Genomic DNA, 25,065 nt, shown 5'->3' on the forward strand with positions numbered 1-25,065 from the left:
TTGGTAGCAGGGGCAGCACCAGCCGGGTGCCAGGGTGGTGACAGCAAGACAGCGACCGGGAGCCTCCTGCTTTCTTCAGCTCGGGCCATTCCCAGCCTCTTCATCCCTTGCAGTGCATCAGCTGCGTATGCATATGGATTTAGGTACCAGCATATGGCTGAATGTTTATGAAGACATGAAACATTTTCTGTTCTGTAGATTTTTATAGGGCTGATTTGGTACATCAGGGCTTATCAAAGCATTGTCTGCAGGAGTCAGATGCATGACACTACCCTACACTCCCACTCTGATCGGTAACACTGAGATGCAGCCCATGATGACTGCTTATCCCTGCATGAAGTACCCACTCCCGACCCCAGAGGACACTCTGCACTGACTGCTGCAACCTCCCCTGCCACATCCCCATCCCGTAGCAGCTTCTCTTGACTAAAGGTGACAGATAATGAAAAGAAAATGGACTTCGGTTTGGTTTCAGATTTGCTGTTTAAAAACAGATGTGTTCTCAGATTGAGGAAGCCAGGAAATACTTAGGTTGAGTTGCTTTTTCCTGACATTTTCACCTATACATTGTCCTGCCTGCCCTGTTTTCCCTGGAGCACTGTGGAGGTCTGGAGAAACCGTGCTGCAAGATACTAAGCAGCCTAAAAGCACTTGGACCAGAGGAGAAAGGAGAAATTTAAAAAGTGGTCCAAACCTTGTTGCAAGTGTTTTGGAGCAGTGGCTCACTGCCAGCCCTTGGAGCATCTCCAGTGCCCCCAGCACCAGAGCTTGGACAGAAGACACTCTTCAACCTCATGCGATGGTTTGCCACAACTTCCAAGCCCACCAGTGGGGATTGCAATTTGGGAACTGCCAGCTTACACCTTTTTGCTCTGCTGGCACTGGTTCAACATGTAAATGAGGAGCAGCAGAGGAAAAGCCCGTGCTGGAGACCCTGCTCCACCTCAGCTGGTCCCGGCAAACCTGCCGGCGGCTCCATCAGGCCGAGGGAAGCCGAGCGCACAAACCACGCACTGGCGGTTTCAGAGGTCACGCCGCAGAGCCGGGCAGTGCCATGAGGGCCTCTGCTTGGCCACCCCGCCCCTGGGTGGGTGCCCCGGGAAGGATGCGCAGGAGGGCTCCCCCACATGACAGCGCAGGTGTGGGGCTGGCCTGGCCAGCCGGTGCCTTGGCCAGGCAAGGGAATGGCCGCATATGCCTGGCATATGTTTGTCCCAGCCTCATGCACAGCCAGTGCTCTGCTCCCTACCTGCTCTCCACCCCTCTGTGCACAGCAGGGCCTCCTCCGCCAAGGAGGAACTGGGTCACCACCGCTAACTTTGAATCTGCAGATCAAAGCAGCATGATCTGGGCCAGCCTTAGGACTGGCCTGCAGCTGGGCTGGAGCGGCTGTGCCAAGAAGAGGTAGAAAAAAAGGCAGACAGATGCCTCGGGCATCAAACCTGCTCCAGTAGGATGCTCTTCATGTGCAGTGTGTGCTCAGCTGGGATAACATTAGGACCTTTTTGCTGGTGCTTTATGCACCCGCTGAAAATCCTCACAGAGTTTTTGAATCGGGGTGGGGGTGTTAAATCAGGCTGCTACTTTGGATATGGTTAGTTTGGCTGGCTTGTGGATGGCTGATGCCAGTGTCACTGCCGTGACAGTGCTGCAGGGTATTGTACCCTACACCACCCACAGCTCACACGAGGAGGAAATGCCCAGGAGCTGCACCATCCACTTCTCGCACCACACAGACCCCAGTGCCTGGCCAGACTCTCAGCTGCCTGCTCGTACCGTGGGGACCATGGTGGAGAGCTGTGAGAGACCAGCATGAGGCTGCCTGTGCAGTGGGGAGGGGGAAACTGAGGCAAGAGAGCTTGAAACAAGCCTTTCAGCACAAGTAAGAAGGTCAGCTCAGACCAAAAACTACAGACTCTCAGGCTTGTCTCCCTGTGGCAGCTTCTTGGTGTACTGACACAGGCTGCAAATGCCACCACTCTCCCGCCCCCCAAAAAGCCAGCCTGCCGTCCTCCCCTCTGCCAAAAGCCCAGCTCGCTGAAGACGTGACCTGGTGAAACCGAAACCAGTGTCTGTTTTCCTCAGCTGCCTGGGAAGCAGCGGAGGGGCCCTGCGGCTGGGCACAGGCAGGGCCAAGCTGCTCCCTAGCAGTGCCAAGCTGCTCCCTAGCAGTGCCCCGGCCCCCCTACCTCCCCCCGCCCGCAAGTCACCGTGTAAAACTTGAAGCAGAACCGAGCGGCTCTTGGACTGCTGCTTTCATGCACTGGCGTGACCTGCACAACCCAGCCCCTGGTGATCGCCTGCATCTCTCAGTGCCTTCAAAGCGGCTCTTGATTGATGTGTTTCCCTGACTCACAAGTTTCATGAGGCTTTGAAGACACTGGGCCAGGCTCTGATCTCTCTTATGCCGATGCAAATCAGGAGCAATGGTGCTGACAACAGTGCAATAATCCACACTGATGTCAAGCCAGTAAAAATAAGGGCAGAAACAGTGTTTCGGTCTTTCCTCTGCCTTGAAGGGATCTGAGCAGCACTGTGAAGCAGAGATCTGCAAACCCTGCAAAGAAAACTCGGTAAAGCAAAGGACACATAACTCTGTAAAGGGCACTTGCCCTTTCCTGCAGCTAAGAAAGGAAGGGGTGTTACACATTTCATTTTTTTAAACAGTTAAGAGAAATAAGACTGAGAGTTGAGTAAGAAGTGCCAGCTCCCAGCCAATGACACCATCATGGCCAGGATCAGGCCTGGGGAAAGCCCCAGCACCACTGGTTTCAGTCTGGCAGCAGCACACTCAGATGTATTTGCACTTTTCAGCTGAGACTGGAGAGCTGTGGGCAGTGCCTGGGTAACACTGATCTACGGGCGTGAGCAAGATCGGTTATCCCAGGGCAAACCAAGCTGCAGAAAGCAAGAGCGGTGACTGTCCCCAGACACCAGAAGCTGGGCATTACCTTTTGCCCAGGGTGCTCCCAGTCTGGGAGTGCAGGCTGGCCCTGGTGGGCTCCCAGCCCTGGTGGGCTCCCAGCCACCACTGCCTCCCCTGTTCACAGCCCGTCACCCTCTCCCCCAGGTGTGGTTTCAGAACCGGCGAGCAAAATGGCGCAAGCGGGAGCGGTTTGGCCAGATGCAGCAGGTCCGGACCCACTTCTCCACCGCCTACGAGCTGCCCCTGCTCACCCGTGCTGAGAACTATGCCCAGGTGAGTGTGTCCCCCCCGCTCCCGTCTGTCCGTCCCTGTGGCTGCTGGACACACCACCTCTGCTCCCAGTCCCCTCAAACTGACGCTTCGCTTCTCAGGTTCATCCACCTGCCTTCAGGCAGGACAGTGAGAGTGCTGGGGCTGGTGTTATATTACCAAATCCTGAAGGACAAGGAATTACTTAGCTGGAGCCCAGCTCCCTCATGCCCTGGCCCAGTGCAGCCATCTCTAAAGCAGGGACCAAGACCAGCCCTGTGCGACATAGTGCAGCCACCTTTGGGCACAGGTCACCCTGCTCAGCACATCTTGTTACAGTGTCCTTCTCCCATCACGTGTGCTGCTGCCCACTAACTTCCCACTGATTTGGAAAAGTTCCTGAGGACTATTTGAGGCCCTGAAAACAGCAGTTCCCAGGAAGCCTTCCTGTTGCCATGCCTAGGTTTCCATGCCCCTTCTTTAGGTAGCTGGACAAAAGCATTTTTCGCCTGGCTAAATCCCACAGCCATCTCCCAATGATGGGCTGTGGTACTCAGAGTGCACTCAGTGACGTACGGGGATGCTTCCCAAGGGTCTCATGGGTTTGTGCTCCAAAGGAAGGATGGGAGAAGCCCTGGTAGGGTATCTAGGGCTGCTCCCAAGGACTGTCAAGATTGTTCCTGCCTTGGCCCCAGAGGCAGGTGACACAGCTCCCTCTCTCCTTAACCTCCTGCCCTGGGAAACCTGTCACCACAGTAGCCTCCTAAGCAGTGGGCCAGCCCCATTTTCACAACACTGCCTTCAGATGCTGCCAGGGTGGATGAGTATTCATTAGTTCAAGGGCTAGGCTGTGCTGCCACAAAGCTCTCCCTCTGTACCGCTGATTCCTCTTCCTGCCACCCAGAATTCGCTCGAGGGTGCAGTTTTGAAGGCATGATGCTCTGAACCTGACTTGTCCTCACAGTTCTGCTGGGAGTACTCCCCCCGCAGTGCCCCGGCTGTCAACTACCTCTCCAGCCAGGGCCACACCAAAGCTCCCCACAGCCAAGCCAAGAGCATTTGACCTCTCTCCTGCTTGGCATCCCCCCCGAAATGAACAAGAAGCCCTTATGAAACAGCTGAGAGATGCCAAAGCAGCTTTTCAAGCAGAGGACACTCTCAGCAGCCTTTTCAGCACTCTCTTCTCTTGTCTTTTGTAACTTATACTGCCCCCTCCCTTCATACTGCCCTTTGCTCCCAGCCCCAGAGACTGAAAAAATCAAAAGCATTTACAGGAGGTAAGAGATCAGAGAGACCCAAGGGCGAGTGGTGCAGCGGGCCAGTGGGATGAAGAGCCCTTTGCTCTCCTTGCTTTCATCCTGCATGCCTGTCCCCCTGCTGCAGCACACCTACCTCCCCTGGCAAATACTGAGCCCTCCTCTCTTCTTCTGCGATATCATTTAATGATTGACACTGCAGGAGACCAGAGCCCAGCACGAGGTGGCCCCATAGGGCTCTGCTCTGCAGCAGGGAGGGCGATGCTTCCTTGTTCCTCAACAGACAATGGGCAACGAGCACTGCTGGGGAGAGGGGCAGGGAACCTGTTTGTGCTGGGAACCGTGGGCAGCTCAGCTCCAACAGGAACATTGCTCTGCTGCAAGAAGTCTCTTGCTGGGGCAAAGCAACCATGAGCTAGAGCAGGAGGATGGATTGGTGGTCTCACAGCATCTCTTTCTGCCTGATCCTCCTCTAGTGTGTAGTCCCACAGAAACACTGTGGATGACACCGGGTTTCCAGTGCTAAGAGCTCCAGAAAGTGCCAAAAGTATGAAAGGAAAAAAAAAAAAGCAAGCTGAGAGAAGGGGAATGAATGAACAGAGAAACAACATGGCAGAGCAGGGGCACAGTCCTGCTCCCCTGTCCGTCTCCAGCACTCCTTCCCCTACTAGGGCTGGCACACAGATTTTGAAGGGCACCCGCTGGATCTGGGGGGCTGCTGATGCTGCTGCTGGCGGGGACCAGGGTACTGCACCCCGCAGGGCACCAGCTGCCCCTGGCATGCAGGGCTGCCTTGCAGGGTGCTGGCAGGGGCTGCGGCTGGACACGCTCTCTCTGCTCCAGCCTGCCGCTGGCTGCATCCCACACAGGGCAGCCCTGACACTTCTTTTCCCATCCCCAGATCCAGAACCCCTCCTGGATCGGCAACAATGGCGCTGCCTCCCCTGTGCCTGCCTGCGTTGTCCCCTGCGAGACAGTGCCCTCCTGCATGTCCCCCCATGGTCACCCCCACGCAGCTGGTGGCGTCTCCGAGTTCCTCGGTGTCTCCGGCCCTGGCAGCCACGTGGGACAGACTCACATGGGTGGCCTCTTTGGCACAGCTGGGATGAGCCCTGGCCTCAATGGCTACGAGCTGAACAGCGAGCCGGACCGCAAGACCTCCAGCATCGCTGCTCTGAGGATGAAAGCAAAGGAGCACAGTGCCGCAATCTCTTGGGCGACATGACAGGGCTGCAGCCCAGCGCCCACAAGACATGAAGAGAGCACATGGGGACAGCCGAATAAATCCATCCGCTTGGACTCCAGACAGCAGTTGCCTCCTCGAGGATTTGAATGCAGCACTTTTAGCTACCCTAGGTATATAAAGTACATATGTTAATGTAAGTGAAGTGTTTCCAGCATGAAAACGGCAGCTCCTGGCTTCCTGGGATTCAGGTGGGGAGAGGGAGGCTGTGGAGCAGCACCTCTTCCAGTGAGATCTGGGTTGGGACGTGTCCCCTCTTACCACCACCTCCCTAGTAACCTGGGCATTTTTTCTCCCTGCTCCTTTCTCTGACACCAGATTTGCCTTTCCAAAAAGCAAGAGCCCACTGGCATTTCAGCAGCTTCCCCCATCCCATCACACCCCATACACACACACACACAACTTCCTCTCCTATTTTGTCAACAGTGTTGCTCAGATCTGTTCTGCCCTGAGCAGGGGACTGGATGGGGACTCTGGCACCAGCAAAGAGGCACTTCTCAGGCTGCTCCTGTCCTCCTATCAGGAGCCACAACTTCCCACAGCTGAACAAGGAACAGGGCTGGGAAGATACCTGTGGATAGAAAGAAGGCAACATTATCTCATCTCCTTCTACCCTGCTTTCTCTCCATCTTGCAGCCTAAGATGAAGCACAGAGCTGTAGAGGCCTGTGAAGGGGACGCCTCTCTTCCCAACATGACTCTGTGACACCATGCTGGGAGTCTTTGCCAGCTCTTTGGTCACCTTGGCTGGAGGTGCATCCCAGCAGATGATAGCTTCTCAGTATGGATGGCTGCCCCAGGAGCACCTGGCATTTGCTTTGCCATGGTCATGGTCAATATTGAGGCTCATGTGCAAAGTGAGGCAGCAAAATGTTTCCTCTGGCTTTTACTGTGTCAGGAACTACTATCCTCAGTTTAGAGACAGCCAGCTATGGGAGGGGACTACAGCTGCTGTGTGAATCCACAGGTCCCCAAAGGGACTGCTCTGAGAAACAGGCCAAGTGGTAGCACACAGACATGGTTGTGTGAGGCCACTGAACTGCTCATACACCTCCTGGGGTCAGATACGTGCAATGACAGGCCCTCCCTGCAGCCCTTGACCAGAGCCCCACTGCACGAAGCTGCTGGGAACATCTCTGTGCAGTGCAGGGAGCAGGCTGAGAAGGGACCCAAGGCTGGATGAGGTGATGCTTCCTCATCTTCAGCCACCTCAGATCCTCTTCACCTTGCAGAGGAAGCAGGAGAACTTGCCTGGTTTATCTGAATTAATATGCATCCTCCAGTTTTCCCTTCCAGTGCTCTTACCTGCACAGTGCTGTTAGGTAAGAACTCCTTCACAAGATCAAATATTTTCTAAGCTTTGGAACATCCTTTCACCCTACTGAATTATCAACAAGGAGAAGCCGAAGGTCAGCTGAGCACTATCAACCACATGTCAGGTTCCACTTGAGCCGGGGCAGTCATCTCTGAGTTTCAGAAGGGAACTACAGGATTTTACTCCCAGAAAAATTTGTATGTCACCCTGCCATCCCTCCTCATGCTCAGTGTTAGAGGAACTTGTAGTTCAAGGCCCAGGAATTTTTAATGGTCTTTGAAAAGGCTCCAAATAAGCTATAACCAAATGTCAGGTTTCAGGTTAACAAGGTATACAAGTATTTCCACGGTGCCTAGACTGCCATACACTACATACATCAGCAGTGTCAAACTTATTTTCACTGGGGGCCACATTAGCCTCACGGTTGCCTTCAAAGGGCTGAATGTAATTTTAGGACTACATAAACGTAACTACTCCTATACCCTGACACCCCTGACATATATGATACATCATTGCTAGATCAAATGTAGTATGTATTTACTGAAATAAGAAAAGACCAGCAGTACTGTCTGTTTTCTGCCCTCAGAAATGTGAAGAGGTGCCTTCGTTGGTAGCCACAGGGAACCAGCTCACATTTAACCCCACCGTGGCTATGACCAGGGCCTCTACCATCATAAGCAGCCAGTACTTATGTCCCAGCCTAATCATTCAGCCGAGCAATTGGGTATGGTGGCTTAGGTGCTGAAAGTGATGCTGATCACTGACCCAGATAGGATCACGCTGGCCAGTTAGAGGTGTCCATCACCTGCACCGGGCACCCAGAAACCACTGAAGGTGTTGGGCCACCCAGGCACCAGTGGCAGGAGGCAGTTTCTCCAGCGGATTTTGTTCAGGCAGCTGAGTGCAGTGCCAAGAGCATCTTCCCAGGTACACCGGGGAGCATGACATGTCCCACAGTCAGCAGGCAATCCTGTGAAGGGCCACTGTCCAAACAGCCCAGTAACATTACTGACATGACAAATTATTATAGCACCAGGCAGAGCTGGGGAGCGAGCAGGCACATGGGGATGGGTCCCGTGTGGCCTGCAGGTATCGAAGACAGGGAGGTCGTAGCCGTTCAAGAGGTTAGCTGCATTCCCTACTAAAGTTAAAGGGTAGCTTTTCCTCACGGACTTACACAGGGCCAGGATTTCACCTGAGCTGTTTAACAGCCCAGAGAATTAAGTGCTGTATCCCTTGTCTTGTTAGAGAGAGAGGAGAGGCTCCTGGCAGCAGACTTGGCATTCACAGAGGCTTGGCGTCCGCTTTCTCTCACCCTAAAATCCATGTGCAAAGCACATGTTGGACTCACTCAACCTATTTTAAACACCACCATGTATGCCCGGCCCTGAGTCTGCCTGAAAGCATCACAAGGTGAGGGGGGATGTCGTTCTCTGGGGTCCCCTGCTGCTGGGCTTCCCTCCCGCTGCTCACCGGGCTCTGCCTTGCCTCACTGGGCACTGCCGCCACACCAGCACAGCCCCTGGCGCCCACGCCTGCGGGTCACGCCGCAAGGCACTCCCCTCAAAAGCCTCTGAAGGCAGCCATTCAGGCAGTTTTTAGGACACGTGCATCTGTATTTACACATATTTTTAAATTAATTTAAAAGTCTTTAAAACTAGCTGTTAAATTAACAAGAAGAGCTGTGTAAATATATATACTTTTATATATATATGTATCTTAATCTAGCCAACCTGCGGCTACTGCATTTCTTAAGGGTCACAGGGTCAGTGCTGTCCTTGCAATCTCAAGTTACCACAATGATGCCTTTTTTAATTATTATTATTATTAATACCTTTCAACTCTATTTATGACTTTCTTCTCTATTTATTTTTTATTTAGTATGTTACCCTTGTCCATACATTGAGTTATGATTCCCTGGCTTGGACTTGCCTTTGAAGCTGCAAGCTTCATCCCCAGCTACTGCCAAAATGTCTCACCAGGCCTGGCTGCCCAGACACCTGCCATGTTAGTGCCCACGGTGGCATCTTCTGTGGGTGCAGCACCCAACCAGCTGGGCTCTCTCAGCCTCTCTCTGGCCTCACAAAGGCAGCAAAACACTCCTCCTGAGCAGTTCCAGCCCTGGCTGTGAAGCAGGCACCCCATGAGGGGGCTGCCTTGCATTGCCCATGGTTACAAACACCACAGAGATGTCCCAGAGCTTTGAGACTAGGAGGAGGCAAATGGTGAGAGCAGCACAGGTCCCTGGCGCTGGCTTGTGGGTGGTTGAGTGCCACTTGCTGCTGAGCACTCAGAGGCACTTCTTGCCTACAAGCAGTAGTTAGTGCTTTGGTAGCTACTGCAAACCAGTGGTGAACAAGCCTCCGGGTTTGCTGGGCTCTGAGGTGTCCAAACTCTAAGGGCCGCTGTGCCTGAAGAAGCTCATGGAGAGAAGCAAGATGGGGTCCAGGTTACCACCCCGGGACGTTACCCACCACCAGCCCTGCCGCCCCCACACTCCTCACGGGTTTGCCAGCCAGCAGCAGGGCTACAGCTGCCTCCTCATGAACATGCTACTCAGTTCAGGTCTCACGGCCGTAGCACCTACCTTGGTGGAGCCCAGGGAAAGATGAACAAGACAGCAAGGTGAAGGAGAACCAGCGTCCCTCTCATCTAGAGCTCATAGCAGCGTGTGAGCCAGCGTGACTCCCTGCCGGAGTGCGCATCCCTGCCAGAGCACACCTGGCCGGAGGAGTGAGCGTGGGCAGGGTGCAGGGGAAGGCCATGTGTAGGGACGGCACGTCACACGTGAGGTCGCAGAGCTGCAGCATGTGTGACTTCACCTGCCCCACCAGCCGCGGGGATGCAGAGCCCACGCAGGCCGGGGATCCCGCCCTGCTGCCTGGTAGGTTTCTCTGTCAGAGCGGGTGTTTTGGGGTGGGGAGGTGCATTTCCAGGTTTCACAGAGTACACCCAGGCCAGGCAGCATGTTGTAAAACACTCTCCAAACAAAGACAAAAAGGTAGTTTCCTGGAAAAGGTTTAAAAAATAATCAAGCAGAGGCAGAGCCCTGTGTTTATTTTGCTGCTCTGACTGACACAGCAAAAAGCAAACAGACCAAAGGAGAAATTAAACCCAAATGGGAAGGGGACGGAATTGGATGGAAAGTCATTCAGCCCTTTGCAGCTTCCTGGAGGGAGCTGGGAGCAGGCGATGGAGCAGCCTTGCACCCCTCAACTCTTTGCTGGTAACATGGTCCCCCACTCCCCCCACATAGCTAGGTAGGTAGGTAGAGCTAGGACTTTTATACTACTGATTTTGAAGGACAGTTTTCAATGTATAATAATATATCGGTTTAGGTGTGCAGTGTTTGAAAGAGAGACTGGGAGAAAGACAGAAAACAAACCTCAATCAATATTATGATGTTTTTTGTTGTAAAATATTGTAACCTTGTATAAACGCAAACTTTTTTTTTCTTTAGCTTAATGGCCTGGGGTAGAACATATTAAAAACAAGTTTTTTAAAGTTCAGGTAAAAAATTTAAAAATCATTTAAAATGTTGCCATGTGAGGTTTGTGCCATGCAATGTTATTGCCTATGCAGCCATGTATTACCAGTTCATTACAGTGGAATATTAAAAAAGAGCAAAGAGTCTTGCAGCTTGGTTCTTTTTACCTTTTTTGTTTTGTTTTGTTTTAAAGTAAGTTATTGCACTTGCAGCTTTTTTTGTTTTGGTTTGCTTTTTGGGGGGAGAGGTGCTAGGGACTGGCATTTCTGGGCACCAGTTTTTATGTTTGCAGTTTTCGACAGGAGCAGCATGGCTGGGAAGGACCCTGCTTCCCAGCCGAGGAGGCACAAGCACTGTTGTTGTTGGTTTGGTTTGCAATAAACTCTTTCTCTTCTCTCCTCTCAACTACAATCTGGCTGGTTTGTTCCTGACTCATGACAGATGAAATGCGATCAGAGGGGCCTCCAAAATCTCAGGTTAATTGAAGTTGGCAAAAAATACTAACAGTGCCCTTTTGAACTGCTGACACAGCGCAGGATGGATTAGCCGAGGGTATATTAACAACAGGTGGCAGCTCACGGACCCACTGCCTCTCCCCCTACAAAGAGATGGTTCAGAGCCAGCAGTGGGACACGGGAAAGTCCTGCCAGCCAGCTCCGGGCTAACTGGGCCTCTCCGCCTCGGAGAGCACCACTGCTCGCTGGGCCACAGGGCACCATGGCCACAGGGAAGAGGAGGATGGCCTTAGGGCTCAGGAGATGCTGCTTCTGGCAGCGTTGCAGCCTTGCAGGGCTCCTGTGGGCCTCCCAGCCCTTCCCAAGCAGTCCATAACACAGCAGCAGACAACCCATTATGGCTGACACAGGGAGAAGTGAGTTGGCAACAAGATGCTGAGGAGCTATGGAGCCTCAGCCAGCTGGTTCCCCATGCTACAGCACGACAGCTTTGACACAGCACAGCCATGTTCCAGGCATTGCGGCATGAGGTCTCCCGAAGTCCAAAGAGAAGACACCCAGGGCTGGCGATGGGGGGACCTTCCCCTTGAAAGTGCTCCTTCTCCCGTTTTCCAGTGGTCCACTCACGCTCCCTCCCCTCCCAGCTCTGCTCTAGCAGAGGCCTTCAAGCCTCACACACCCTCCCAGGCTGCAAGGCAGACCAAGGCCTCAGGGAGAAGCAAAGGCTTGTCTCAGCCCCACACATTCCCAGAGCACATCTCTTGCCCCACCCCGACGTGGGGAAAACCGGCTTCTGGGAGGGCCCTTTCTGCTGCTTCTACCCCATCAATAACTCAGCTGAGATCTCAGACTCCACAGAACCACCAGCACCAGTAAGAGCCCAAGCCCCTGCACCCAGAGGCAGGGTGAACCAGAAAGTGGCTTTTGCGTTCAGGCAGAGCTGAGAAGGTGTCCAGCAGCTGTCAACAACCCATCGAGACCTGCAGAGCCCCTCTGGCCTTTCCATCAGTTGGCTGGGAGCATCAGCTCAGTTCAGATGGAGCATGGCTGTTTTCCATCTCACAAAGAAATGGATAATGCAGGTGCTGTTGCAAGCTTATCCATTCCTCTCACTTGTAGGAGAAAAATTCCTTCCCTCCCCAGGCACTCAAAGCCAGATTCTCCAGATGTTGGCAAAGCTCAGGCTGTTGAGAGCCTATAAGCCAGTTTCAGTAACATCCTACTTGTACAGGTTTACATCAGAAATTGCTCCTGGCCTGAACATTGCCAAAGAGCTAAAACATTTCTCTATAAACTCTGGAGAGGGGCAGGACCCAGATTAGAAACGTGCATTCTTTTCTTGAAGCTGCACTTTCCTACTGGCATTACAGGAGTTGTTTAAAACACATGGAAAAATTTTGCTAGGAGGTGCGGGTATAGCACCTAGGTTAATGTGTTACTTCTCTGCTGGAGAATATGACTCTGAGGCAGGGCAAAGTTCGGGCAGTTGTAATGAAAACCAATTTTTTCTTCCTGTAAACTAAACAGATTTGCCTTTTTTCTTCCTCTTTTTAAAAGCAGGTTATTAATCTTTAAGCAGATGGATGTACAATAATCTTCTCATTGGCATGGAAGGTAATAGCCATGCAAGGTGCACCTATTTACAGCCAGCTGGAGTCCACATGTAAAGGTGTTGCATTTAATCTGAGACAAACAAGTGTTTATTATTTGTGAAAGGATCTTCCACTTTCTCTTGCTTTTCAGTTCGTAACTTACAGGGCAAAGACAGATGCTCCGAGTTAGCAATCTGCTCCTTCGCTGAGTCCTTGCTGGATTCCTGGATCTCATTTTACGGTCCTTTCTGCTTCAAACCTTTTGCCCTGCCTGTTCGCATGAAGTGTGGCAAAGGGGCTATTGTTCCCGTCAGTCTTTGGCTGAAGGCATCCAGCACTAACTGTGCCCCGTGCACAGCTGAGACCTGGCCCTCCCTTCCAAAGAAAAGTTTCACAGAAGAAGCACCTCTAAGTTTTCCAACAGCCAGGTGAGAAATGGCATTTTTCTTGAGTGTCTGGCTATATAGACACAGAAAAGGGAAGACAGCGCCTTTGGCCTGAAAACCTCAGCTGTCTTTCCAAGGGACTGTGTGCTTATCTACTCTATGAGCATGAGATGTTCACACTGGGCATGTGGATATCCATAAGTGACACTTTTCAGTCAGTCCCGAGCTTTGGCTTTTAGTTTTATGGGTTCCCACTGCTGTACATCATGAGGGTGGGGGGCAGAAGAGCTAAGCTTCATCTGTAAAAGCACAGGGTGCAACAGCAACCACATCTCATAGTCACACATGGATAACCTCATGTGGGTCTGTATATCCCGAGTTCTTCACACCTTTGCTGGTCAAATGGTCCAGCTTTTACCTTTTTTCAGTCCCCCACCAAATAAAATTTAGGGGAAAAATCCAATAGATGTGACTTAGAAATTGAATGGATATTTTCTTTTTCTTATGACTCTGTAGAAATAGTCAAAACGTATTCTCTCTCTGTAGAGACACTGGGTTCCCTCCTTGCCCAACTTAACTGTTGTCTCCTCCCCTGCATACAGTCTGGTACTGAGCACTGATTGAAGGTGATAGACCTAATGAAACCATGATCAAGTTGCCCTGATCTCAGTCCACAGTTACTGCAGAGCTGTCATGCTTGTCTGGAACAAGAGAACTTCCTACATATGCAAGTAAACATGCATTTAGAATGAGTAAAGGAAATTGGAAGTAGAATTACTGGATCCTTTTCCAGACAAATGAAGACAGCAAGCAGGCAACTTTTCAAGGAGAACTTTTGAGCTGCACTGTTTTCAGTCAGAAAACTCCCTGCACGTCGCTATCTCCATGCCACCCTACTTAATTACCTCAATTGATGCTGTTATCCTTTAATGGGAAACATAAGTCACTTTCAAACCAGCCACAAGAAGCTGCAGACAGGGGAATCTTGAAGATCAGCAGAGGTGGGACTGCCTTACAGCCATTTCCATCAGGCTGAAATTACACAGAGTGCACCAGGAATGTCTCTAAATGGCTTCAAGCCAGGGCAGGCTGAAGCATGCCAACACTGAAAGTCAAGGCTAACGGTCCCCTGCCTTGACACTCAGTCACCCAAAACTCCAAACAAACATCAGTTCAGACAAAGTGTGGCCATTCTGCAAAAACACAGGCTTGCAATACGTGTGTTCAGTCCTGTTTTTACCTACACAACTCCTAAGGCCTTGGGTATATCACAGCTTCTCTCCTTTTGCTAATCTGCAATAACAGGTAAGAGGTTGATCTTACTCAAGCAGGACTGTGAAGCTCCATTTATTGAGTTCAGACGCAGCAGTGGCAAACATCACAGAAAGAACTTCCAGAGTCCTACATCCCCTGCCAACAGCATCAGATACAACTGAAGGATCCATGACGCGACAGTAAAGCAAAAGCACTCCAGGTGATTTCCCTGTTAGGCAAATGCTCTCTATGTATCATGATTACCTGCTTGTGGGATAACTTTCACATCCCACAGAAAGATGCAAAGAATACTGTGTTCAGAGTTGTCTGGCAATTTTTGACATAAATTATCTCTTTCAGTCTAAAAATTTAAAGGACAATGTAGGTGGAACATTTGCCTAGTATTTGCTCTGCTCTTGCCAGGTCTTCAGGACCAGACCAAGGTTTGCAGTAGGACCAGCTCACTTTCTGGCATATATTTAATCTAACACAACTTTGCACAATGTTTTTTTCTTACTTTAAGTACATGGAGGAGACTATCCATGATTGCAAGAACTACCTGCAGTTTACATTTTAGTTTACGGGAAAACATGCTTTGCAGCAGCCCTAGTAAAATTTAAACATGCAAGCCTAAGAAGAATGGTAAAAAAAATCATACTTACTCTATCTGATCGCTGGCTAGAGCTTTTAAAATCCACTTTCTCATCAGCACCATCAGTTTCAGTTTTTCTTTCCTGTGTTGTGCTGCAGTCCTGTTATAACAGCAGCTTCCGTGTGAAAGGGTCAGGCAGAAGATTTATGTAGTACTAATTAAGCACTTTGAGATACTTCCTGATTAAAAGGTGCTCTACCTCTGAGAATTACCCAGGGTACCAGACACCCATTATGGAGGGCATTCATGCCAAATCTTGAAGGTATTTTTAACATTAAAATTGCCCACCTAAATCCATTTTCATGTTTCTCAGTACAGCATTTTTCCACAGTGCTCAACATTCACCAATACAACCTAAAAGCAAAATGAGTCAGAAGTGCTGAGCATCTCTTAAATCCTACCTCACAATTATTTTGATATCTGTATCTCCAACACCCTTAAGTTTAAAAGGCCTGTGCACTGATAATTGACAGGGATAAACTAGTTGCTGCAGTAAAGCATACTTGAACCACACCAGCAGAAGGATGACAGGCGGCACGAAGTCCAGGAACAGGAGCTGGAGATGGCATGATAGGGCTTGAATTGGCACGTCCTGTAATGAGACAGCGAAGCTGCGAGGAAGGAAAGAGTCAACACATTGTAGGGGGAGTTGGTGATGCTAAAAATCTGTGCGTAAGACTCACCGTGATTGTCAGAGCAAGCATTGCGGCACATCGCAGCCCTGGCAATGCAGGAGGAGCGAGGTGGCCACGCACACGGGCTGCCCTTTGCAGCACGCTCTGCAGGGACTGCACTGCTGTGGTCACACAGCTGCCACCACACCCGAGGCCACCATCTATCCCCTATGACTCGGCCAAAGCTTTTCTCAAAAGCACAATTCTTCAACATTTGCTGGTTTTCTTCACAAAAGGAGAAAGGGTCTGTTCCCTATTTCTCCAAGATAAATGCTACTGTCAAATCTTGGCAGAAAATTAGAGCAACCACTGCTCTTTCCAAAACGGTGACTAGGATGAATTTGTGCAAAGCAAACTTCTACTTCAAAGACAACCATCCAACTCCAGTTATGGCAAAGACAAAATACCGACAGATCTTTCTGAAGTACACTGCACATATTCAAGTTTAACACAGATTTATGTAGCAAAACAGCCAGTCACTGCAATTATTCCTTCTAAATGCCTCCATGTTTCCTTGTGCCACTCCAGAGGTGAAATACAACAAATACTCTTCAGATCTGCTTTTTAATATACCAATATTAACCTTTTTTCTTTTTAATAACATGTACACAATGAAAAGTTAACAATAATCTTAAAGATTGACAACAAACGCATTCCAAATCAGATGTACATGTACATCTTACCTTTACTGATTTTGCATCAAGAACATCATAATTATAAATGTAGAGGTTAAGCCGGAGATTTTACTTTTTTTTTTCTTTTACAGTCAATTGCCCAATTTTTTCCATGGAACAAACCAGAGACAAATTACCATCTAAATGAGATGGCTCTATATAAGCAACTGTAAAATGCAAAAGGACCAAACACAACTGATATGGGTCACGGGACATTTGGTGGAAGGGGAATCCACTCTGATAGTCTGGGATGCAGGCACAAGGACCTGCTGCCTTTTATGGACCTGAAACTATAGATCAGTTTAGGAGGGATGGTTAGGCTGTTGTCACCTAAAAGTATTCCACCCACTATTTAAAATCCTCCATGTCTTTTAAGACACTGTGCAAAAATCCTGGCTTACTGAGAAAGAACCACGAAATCACAGCAGCTTCACAAGTCCATGCAAGGAAGATGTTACAAACTCAATTATACTGCAAAGGCCTGCCGACTGGAGATCAGCCCCAAAAGAAAGTCCAAAACTGAAGTGACTACTACACTGTCATAGCTACCCTTTTAAAGCAAGCTTTTCAAGGGAAATATGCTGGTATTTCCTGATGCTTAAGCACCAGGACATAAATCAACAGGAAGATCCAGAAAGAAAGTTCATGTGAATGAACCTAAAAGGCTGCAATGGAGAAGCAGCGAGTGACAAACCTTCCTCTTATCTTGTGACACCCACTGTGCAGCCAGCAGTTGTTGTCACTGCAACAGCTATCCTCCCAGCTCCCCAACACCCCCTCCCGCTGCAACTGAGGAATGAAACAAAGACTGCAGCGAAAAAAATTTACTAGTAATTAAACGTTCCCAGAGAATCAGACGATCCATTTTACAGGCACATCCCAGGGGAGTTATGAAGTGAAGCATCCCCTCAGAGCTATTGTTCCAATATGATTTTCATTCACAGCACATCGACTGCATTGGGCAATAAGATAAGTCTTAGTGGGGGTGAGACAAATAGGAGCAGATGTTTCCTGTTTCCAGCCTGATTTTCGTTTGGTTCCTGTCATTGCTGCCTATCCAGCTTAGGCGAGGGGGTGAACCGTGATGCCTAACACTCGTCCTATTGTTTAGGGTTTGGCAAAATCCGAGGAATAAGGTTGCTCACAGAGTAAGAGAAAAACAGCCCATCAAGTAGGATGTCTCTGTAACTGGCAGCAATGGAGGTTCCAAAAGACAGTCCAACCACCCACAGCAATATCAGTCAATTACCCTATGTGGTAACAAACACTTCATCAGTGGAGCTGCAACAGATTCCTTTCTCAGCTTAACTAGGGATCATCTTTAACACTGAACGGCAAGAGGCAGTAGTCCAGGCCATTTTCTTTCTAATTTTGCTGCATTTAATTTTCTAATTTGGACTAATTTCAGTACTGGAAACAATTCCGATGTTTGTAAGAAATGTAAAGCTTCTCCAAAAGCCTTCCTAAGCTGGATGTTTCAGTGGCAGCCTATGGCAATGGGTTCCTTAGTTAAATTTCAAGCAATGCTCCATCAGCTTTTCCAATAACGGTAATTTACAGGAGTTTGTTAAGTGTGTGTTAACAGTGTCTTGCACAGACACACATCCCTGTGCATTGAAGCTGTTAACTGGGAATTTATGTGAACTGAAGTGTTTTACAAATAAGTACTAAAGCAAGTAGTTGTTTGCTGAAGAGGATTCAGATGTGAAAACCTCTCTTCATGGCTGTTGTTTCAATGTATGGCTATAATATAAAACTGTAACTTGACTGTTTTGTTTTGATAATGAAAAGCAAAAATAAAAACAGACTGAAAGGTACAACTAATTCTGACACTGAGTCACAGTCTCTTGCACAGACACAGCAGAAAACCTGAGATTTATCCAGGAAGAAGTGCAGCAATTGGAGTTCTGTCCTGCACGTCTGTGCTTTGAAGGAGACCATCCACCCAGCTGCTGTGTATCTCAATTCACATCAAAATAATTCAAGTAAAACAAAATGCTTTGCCCTTTAAACCACATGACAACACATAGATTTTTGCTGATAATGATGTAAAAAAATAAACATTTGTCTCACTAGGTAGAAAAAAAAAAAGTTACACAGTTATCTAGGCCAACAATTAAGCTCAAAAGACAGAGGCCCACTGAGCACACAGGCCATAAGCCCCTCCCGAAAGAGAACAGCTATACATTGCAGACAGTTGCTTTGAATGTATGGATGCTTACAAACCAGAGAACTGCAGCATGTTCGATAGGTCAGTCATGTCAGTCAGACCACAGAGAGCAAGATTCTCTTTTATTCTTCCAGTTGCATGGCCTCCATTGGAGAAAAGTATGTGTTTGACATTTCTGGGAAGACCCATGAATAGATTCAAACCTCTGTGAGCAACAGAGAAGCAGTTATTCAGCTTTCCGTTACATCTTTGTGCAATGCAAAGGGAAGATAAGGTAGCAAAATACAACATTAATTCCCATCTCCCTCAGATGTAACCCACTCTCTAGTGATTTTTTCTTCAGGTCCTATATTCCTCATAGCACCTTTTCAGCCATCATTTTCATCACTCAGGTTTGTCGCACAGCTGCCTTTACAAGCTGCCGATATTGGGAAAGCTCTTCAGTTTCTCAGGAAAGTCATCCTTGTACAGGACAGGGTCAGCACGGTGCTCCACCACTTTCAGAGGCATGGTCCCAAAGACAGAGGCAAACTTATTGATGCATTCAGATCTGGTGAAAGGGAAAGCAGTGTAATTAAGAATGCCAACAACTGGGCTGGCTACCAGCTCCCATACCAACACAACCAGTAGAAACCTTCCCTCTTGCGCTTGGAAGTTGTTCAGCTATGCTAGCTACTAATAAATAAAAAGAAAGCCTCACTACAGAGAGAACTGAAAAGAAGATGGTGCTCTTTGATTTATCCATTTAATCACAGAGACGAGCAAGGGGATGCTGGCAGCAGCACATGTGCACATGGAGGTCAAAGCTTCCCTCCTCCCTCCCCCTAGAATTCCAGTCATTCTTAAAGCAATGTACATGCTGTAAACCAGAACAGATTAACTGCCAACATGTCTCTTAAAGGGCCACTGTTGGGTCAGTTTGGCTCATAACAAAGGTTTTGCAAAAACCAAGCCTTTGTGAAAACGGAGTTCTAAAAAAGGAAAAAAAATCTGCTTTTTTTTTCAGGCTTCTTCAGAAGCTCTGTCTTTTCCCACAAAAATAAACATACCTCAGTGTATAGGCAGCACTGACTGTACTGTAACTTAAAAGTGCAGTTGAAAGAAACCTATAAAATGAAACCAACTAGTTTGTTTTCCTTGTGTAAATAAAGAGATATTGAGCAGTAAGGCATCACATTAGCACAACAAAGATCAGACCACTGATGACTCTTTCACTTTTAATAATCTCAGGTGTCAGTAATGCTGTGGAAGGGAACAGCCATGTGCTTCAGAAAACAAGCAAACAGATGTTTAACCTTACATCGCTCCTTTAACTCTTTCACTGAAAGGCACAGTACCTGTGGGTGCAAGGCAGGGGAAGCGGTCACTTCAGCCAGCGCTCAGCTAACCTTAGCTGCGGACTTCATAAAACAGCTTGTGAGTATTTCAGACACCAAGAATTGTGAGAGCAGTGCCCCAACACATAAAATAACAGACAGCTACAAGAAAACAGGTCACGTTTCTTCTGCCATTTAAAAGGGAAAACACAAAAGAAATGAGCACTTGGCTCCAGGGGCTGCCGTGCTGCAGGCAGTCCCGGAGCAGGTCTCGCTCTCCAGCCACCGCACCCTCTCTCGACCCCTTCGGAGCGGGAGGGGGTCACTGCGGCTCCAGGATAATTTTCCTCAACAGACCCGGTCAATCACACCAACTAAGTGTGACAGCTTTGTGATGGGGACTGCTCAACACTGCCCCAAACACTCTTTTGAAGTAGATGGGACAGCAAGACTGGCTTTCAAAATTAATTCCTCAGCCTGTGAGCCATTCCACTTCTCCCTCCTTAACTAGAGTAAATGACGGGAAAACACAAAGCCCAGGTCGCTGGAGTGCTTCATCTCTACATAGCTGTTTCAAGCTATAATGGTCATATTTCAGGCTATTTTCTGGCCTGGGTAAAGTGACAGAAAACTACTTCATATGGGTGATACTTGAATAAAATATTCAGGTATTTTACTTTCTGCTGCCTTCTCCTCCCCTCATACTTCTCCCTACCTCCAGATTAAAATCTCTGTACTAGGAAAGAAACGAAGAGGAATTCAAAGTGTAAGAGGAAACCATGTACAGTGGGAAGCAATCTCCAGACCTGACACAAGCACAATTTGCTCCCGGGCAGCACGGATCTGAACCAGCAAAGGAGCCATCGGTCAGGACTGAAGCTAAGAGACCCAAGTAGCTTTTCAACGTCTGCAATAACACAGGGAGCCATCAGGAGGGTGAGCTTTGGGCCTTGGGCACAGAAAGGTTACAGTAACACAGAGAACAGGAACCAAGTGTTTTCTTCAGGATCACTAAGCAGTTTCTGTTGCCTCCTCGAGATGCCCAACATGAAATACATTAAAGACATCTGATTTTCAGCATAAGATCAAACTTCCAAATCATCTGTTACTTCACAGAAATGTGTATAACTGCAAGTTATGTGTATTGGAGAAGCCTCGTAGTAGGAAAAGCACAAACTTCACAGGCAAAGAGGTAGATGCATGGGGAGATGTGCATGTGAGAAGTCTGCACAGCTGCTGGCTCTCACTGCTTTTTGGAATACAAGAATACTTCTAGGCTACTGGTTCAAATCCTGCCTCTGCCAGTCATGACTGAAAGACATTGTAATGTAACAGCTGCTTGGTGGTCGGTGTGAAATGAATTAGTTATCTCAGCCTGCTGCCTGGTAGGCAGGTGTCCACATCGCATCAGCCGTTGTCACAACCAGAACAAAGCAGCACCCTCAGAGCAAATGACAAAACTAAGTGGATAGTGGAGACAAAATTGACCTCTTCCCTCCAGAGGTTATACTCCTAAATCACAGATGAGGTCTTCCAAGAAAATATCAAGGTAGAATACTTCTACAGCCAAACTTGCTCTGGTGGCAAGACCATTCAGGCATACCAGTACAATATCTTTAACCACGAATAAAGTACATAATTGTTAAAGAAAGTAAAAAAAATGAAAAATCAGTATGTTCTAATCACTCTGGATGAATCAGAAAATTTAGTCCTCAGGAAATATCAAATTCAGATATCAGAAACAGGGGTTTTTGGATTAAAAATGTCATACACAAACCACAGAATGTGTTCAAAAAAGCTGCTTCTTTCCAAAAATTTCATCTCCTGCACTGAACTAAATCACTTGCATTCCAAAGTCGTTCCTAGGACAACTAGAACGTTAAACATTCAAAGCTAGGTAGCCAAGAGAATGCTACATCTCACCTTAATATGGAGGGAAGTTGTTTTTCTTGGCTGTGTCAATAGTTTGCAAATTCATACTAACAAAGGCATGTTTGCTTCCAAGAATTACTCTTTTTCTCTTTTTCCATGCTCTGCTGACAACATGCAGTTGTGCTCAACAAGGAATTAAGATTCTGTGAACTCAGAAACTGAGAGCCCTGTTGCCCCTGGCAGACGCGGTGAACTTTGGGTCTGTTAAGGTCTCCCTTCATCAGTCTCCTCTTCCTTATAACCCAAATATCTTTTGGCAGGGTAACTCTGCACCTGCAGCCTTTGGCTGTTACCTGGTCTGTTTGCATCTCAAGGGAATGGCTTCCTATTTTGACTCTAACAACTGCTTCCAGGTCCTAAATAAGACACTGCTGCTAATGTCACTGTAGAAGCACTTCAGCCCTTCGCTGCATTTACTGTACAGGCAGTTGCCCTCTAGGCTGCATTTTACAGAGTTCTCAATTTTTGAGAGCCAGATGCAAAGACGCTAAAGGCAGAAAACTTGTTGCTACTTAAATGGCACCTGTAAATACAGGGATTGTGAGATTTTCCTACAGCTTCTTGTGACCTGAGGTAAAGGCTAACCTATGGCAAGAAGGGGATTCTAGGTTCAAAGCTTTCTTTAGTGAATATATTTTAATGATGGAGATTGATAACACTGGTGACTGAAGTCTTTTATTGATTTCAGAGAAATTACACAGCAAGAAGAATAGCAGTGTTGGCTTTCCCATGATTCACTGTTAATATCCTTCAATACTGGTCAAAAAAAAATCTCTTCATAAGAGAGAGAGTTCAACTGGACCACCTTTCCTTTGTCTTTGCTGAGTGTCCGAAGGCCCAACAGAATGGGTTAGTTACATGTCTCTCCTGGACAGATCTCCACAATTGACTTCTCAAATCTTTTACACTCACAAAACAATCATCAGGCAGTTGCTGAGCATCTCTCTGCTATTTCTGAAGCAGAAACCTAACACTAAATGTTGTGCATGCCCATGACAACTCTGATAAACTCTTTGTTTCACAAACAGTAGGTTGATCCCTGAATATCTGGGCAACTAATTAGCTCAGATTACCTAGTCGCTATTTCTGAAAGTTAAAAACAAGGAGTCGGGCACTTTGGGAAGTTGCAAATGAAGCCGATAATGGCTTTTTGCCTTATGCCCCAGGTATCATTCTCAGTACCCAACAATGTAAAGTTATCTGAATAAAGTTTTTCTTTTATAATATGACAAGGATTTCCTGATGCATTAACTTTTTTCCATTCAGGTTCTCTCCTGATCCTGAAAACAGCTAGTGTGTGTATATATATATATATATATATACATATATAAAAGTATAAATAAATAAATATATATATGAGACATAAGAGCCTTACTCACTGCTAAGGTAGGAAAATTTCTCTATGAGTTGCTATCGTTTATTATCCACTTAAAATGAATAGCTAGAAGATTCAAAAAAGGAAACCCTTTCAGATTTTCAAATAACTCCCTTATATTGAAGGTAGATAATAACAACACAGGGCAAGAAGGCATCAGGTGTAGCATGCAGTTTTGGTATATTAACGATCTCCAAAATGAAGTCTGAATATACCCAAACTGTATATTCCTCCAGATTTTCTCCTGCCCCCAGACTCTATCCCTGCATGTAGTCCTTTGGCTGGGCAAATAAAGGGATGTGGATTTGTAGTCAATCTAACATTTCCAACAACCCAGTTATCTCCTGTGCTGGAACTACAGAGAAGCAAAGCAACAGCTTAAACATGTTCTCAATAAACTGTCCATGATACTTAACTCTGAGGATAAAAAAATTGCCACAGACACGGAAACATGACCTCTACCCTGCATCATAATGCATTTGAGAGCAAAATGCACTTTTTCATCTTCTGTTTTTATACTGTTTACCTTAATGAGAACCTAGTTCATGACCAAAATTCCTGTGTACTGTTGTAAAGCTACTAGGATGATCACAGGAAAGCTCAACTGGCTTTAGGTAGTCCATCATGTAAGCCAGTGCAGAACTGCTGGACAAGCGACAACCTCTTCTGCTTCCCCTTCAGCTAACATTTAAGATCTAAAAAGCTTTCAGCCATTTCCTTAAGTAGTTTTCTGCAGAGTCATTTTTACCAGCTTATGGGTTACATTTTACTTCTGATTTGCATACTCCCTTTTTAAATCCAGTCTTAGTATACATCCAGTCTAAATACCTTGTCCCTAACCTGGGCAGTTATGCTCTTCAATGCCTGGCACGATGCTTGGTTAATAATCAATTAGCCAAACTATGTATGTGTTTGTGTGTGTTGTGTAATGTGTGTTTACACATCAGACAGACACATGTATGCATTCTTTTTTCAAATAAGACCCCAACCTAATAACCAGTTTTGCATTAGTTCACTGCACATATTACAATACATAAATATCACTTACATTGCTAAAGGCCAATAAATGGACACAACATTCTAAATTTGCTGAGTACTGCAGAGAAGGCCAGAAAAAAGCTCACTGTTAAGATGATAACCATGGTAACTGGTAAGATGACCATGTTACGTGTCTCAGTTCAAATCTGAAATGGCTTATTTTAAATGCAGGTCAGATTATTTTTTACTTTGTCACCTCTTCTGTTGGTGTATTCCAGGACTATGGCTACTCCTGCCTATCTACCCCATCAATTCCGTGGCTGTAAACTATTTTTCCCAAAGTCTGAAGGAGAGATGCAGCAGCCCAAGAAGCCCAAGGTGAAATGCCTTTGTCAGTCTTAGATCCCACGTTAATTCCACCTAATAACTAGTATTCACATCTACTGTCAGGTAGCCCCTTTCAAACATGGGTGTTGAACGGTTTTGTAGAAGTGAAAAAACTTTCCCTTATTTTACACATTCAGAAGCCAAGGCAGAGGGAAGTTCAGTGTCTTGATCAAGGCTGGGAAGCCATTTTACTGTAAACCAGGGAATGCAACTCTTATACTTACCAACTTTCAATATTTCACTCTAAACATTCCAAATACCTACTTCATTTCAAAATTAAATTACTACAAAAATATAATAATGCTGCCATTGTTGAAAATGTGACATGCAATTGTGCAGGAAAATGCCCTTCATTAGTGGAAGCAATATGCTTCACAATCTTTGGAGGAAAGATAATGTACAAACATCAGTTCAAATACATTATCAATAATTTATGTCCTTGTTACTTTTTGGTAAGCTAGCAACTGTCTGGTTAAAAAAAATAAATCTCATTACAGTTGATGTTCCACAGTAAAAGAGAAATGTGGTATTACTGAAAGCACTGCCAACAACCCGAATGTCATATGTGTCCCTTACGCTTTACAGCAAAGATGCCCTTCTTAAGTCCTTTCTTGTAGTAGTCCACTTTTCAGTATCACATCATCCACTGCAGGAATGCCTTACACTGATCAAATCCATGCAACATTCTTTGAAAATTAGTAATTTACAGAAATACAATCAGCGAGCATTTTTGATCCTAATTTAA

The 25,065-nt window shown here is 47.2% G+C and overlaps 2 protein-coding genes across 3 annotated transcripts in view; one reads left to right on the forward strand and one right to left on the reverse strand.

Moving 5' to 3' along the window:
- The window catches only part of ALX4 (ALX homeobox 4), a gene marked incomplete at both ends in the record, with an annotated part of 40,435 nt that extends 34,779 nt beyond the window's left edge, over window positions 1-5,656 (forward strand). Inside the window, 2 exons of the mRNA XM_080345203.1 lie at window positions 3,071-3,199; window positions 5,333-5,656. Of these exons, the coding sequence (XP_080201329.1) occupies window positions 3,071-3,199; window positions 5,333-5,656 (453 nt within the window). The remainder of the gene's footprint in view (window positions 1-3,070; window positions 3,200-5,332) is intronic.
- A 10,397-nt stretch (window positions 5,657-16,053) lies between these two features.
- The window catches only part of EXT2 (exostosin glycosyltransferase 2), an 80,776-nt gene continuing 71,764 nt past the window's right edge, over window positions 16,054-25,065 (reverse strand). The window contains exons 14-15 of one of the 2 annotated variants that reach the window (XM_080345114.1): window positions 18,697-18,882; window positions 16,054-18,537 (exon numbers count right to left, since the gene is read on the reverse strand). In XM_080345114.1, the coding sequence (XP_080201240.1) occupies window positions 18,744-18,882 (139 nt within the window). In that variant the 3' untranslated portion in view covers window positions 16,054-18,537; window positions 18,697-18,743. Of the gene's footprint in view, window positions 18,883-25,065 lie in introns of both variants that reach the window. The other variant, XM_080345113.1, reaches the window with a different exon arrangement.

The sequence above is a fragment of the Nesoenas mayeri genome (assembly GCF_963082525.1).
Source record: "Nesoenas mayeri genome assembly, chromosome: 5".
NCBI lineage: Eukaryota > Metazoa > Chordata > Aves > Columbiformes > Columbidae > Nesoenas > Nesoenas mayeri.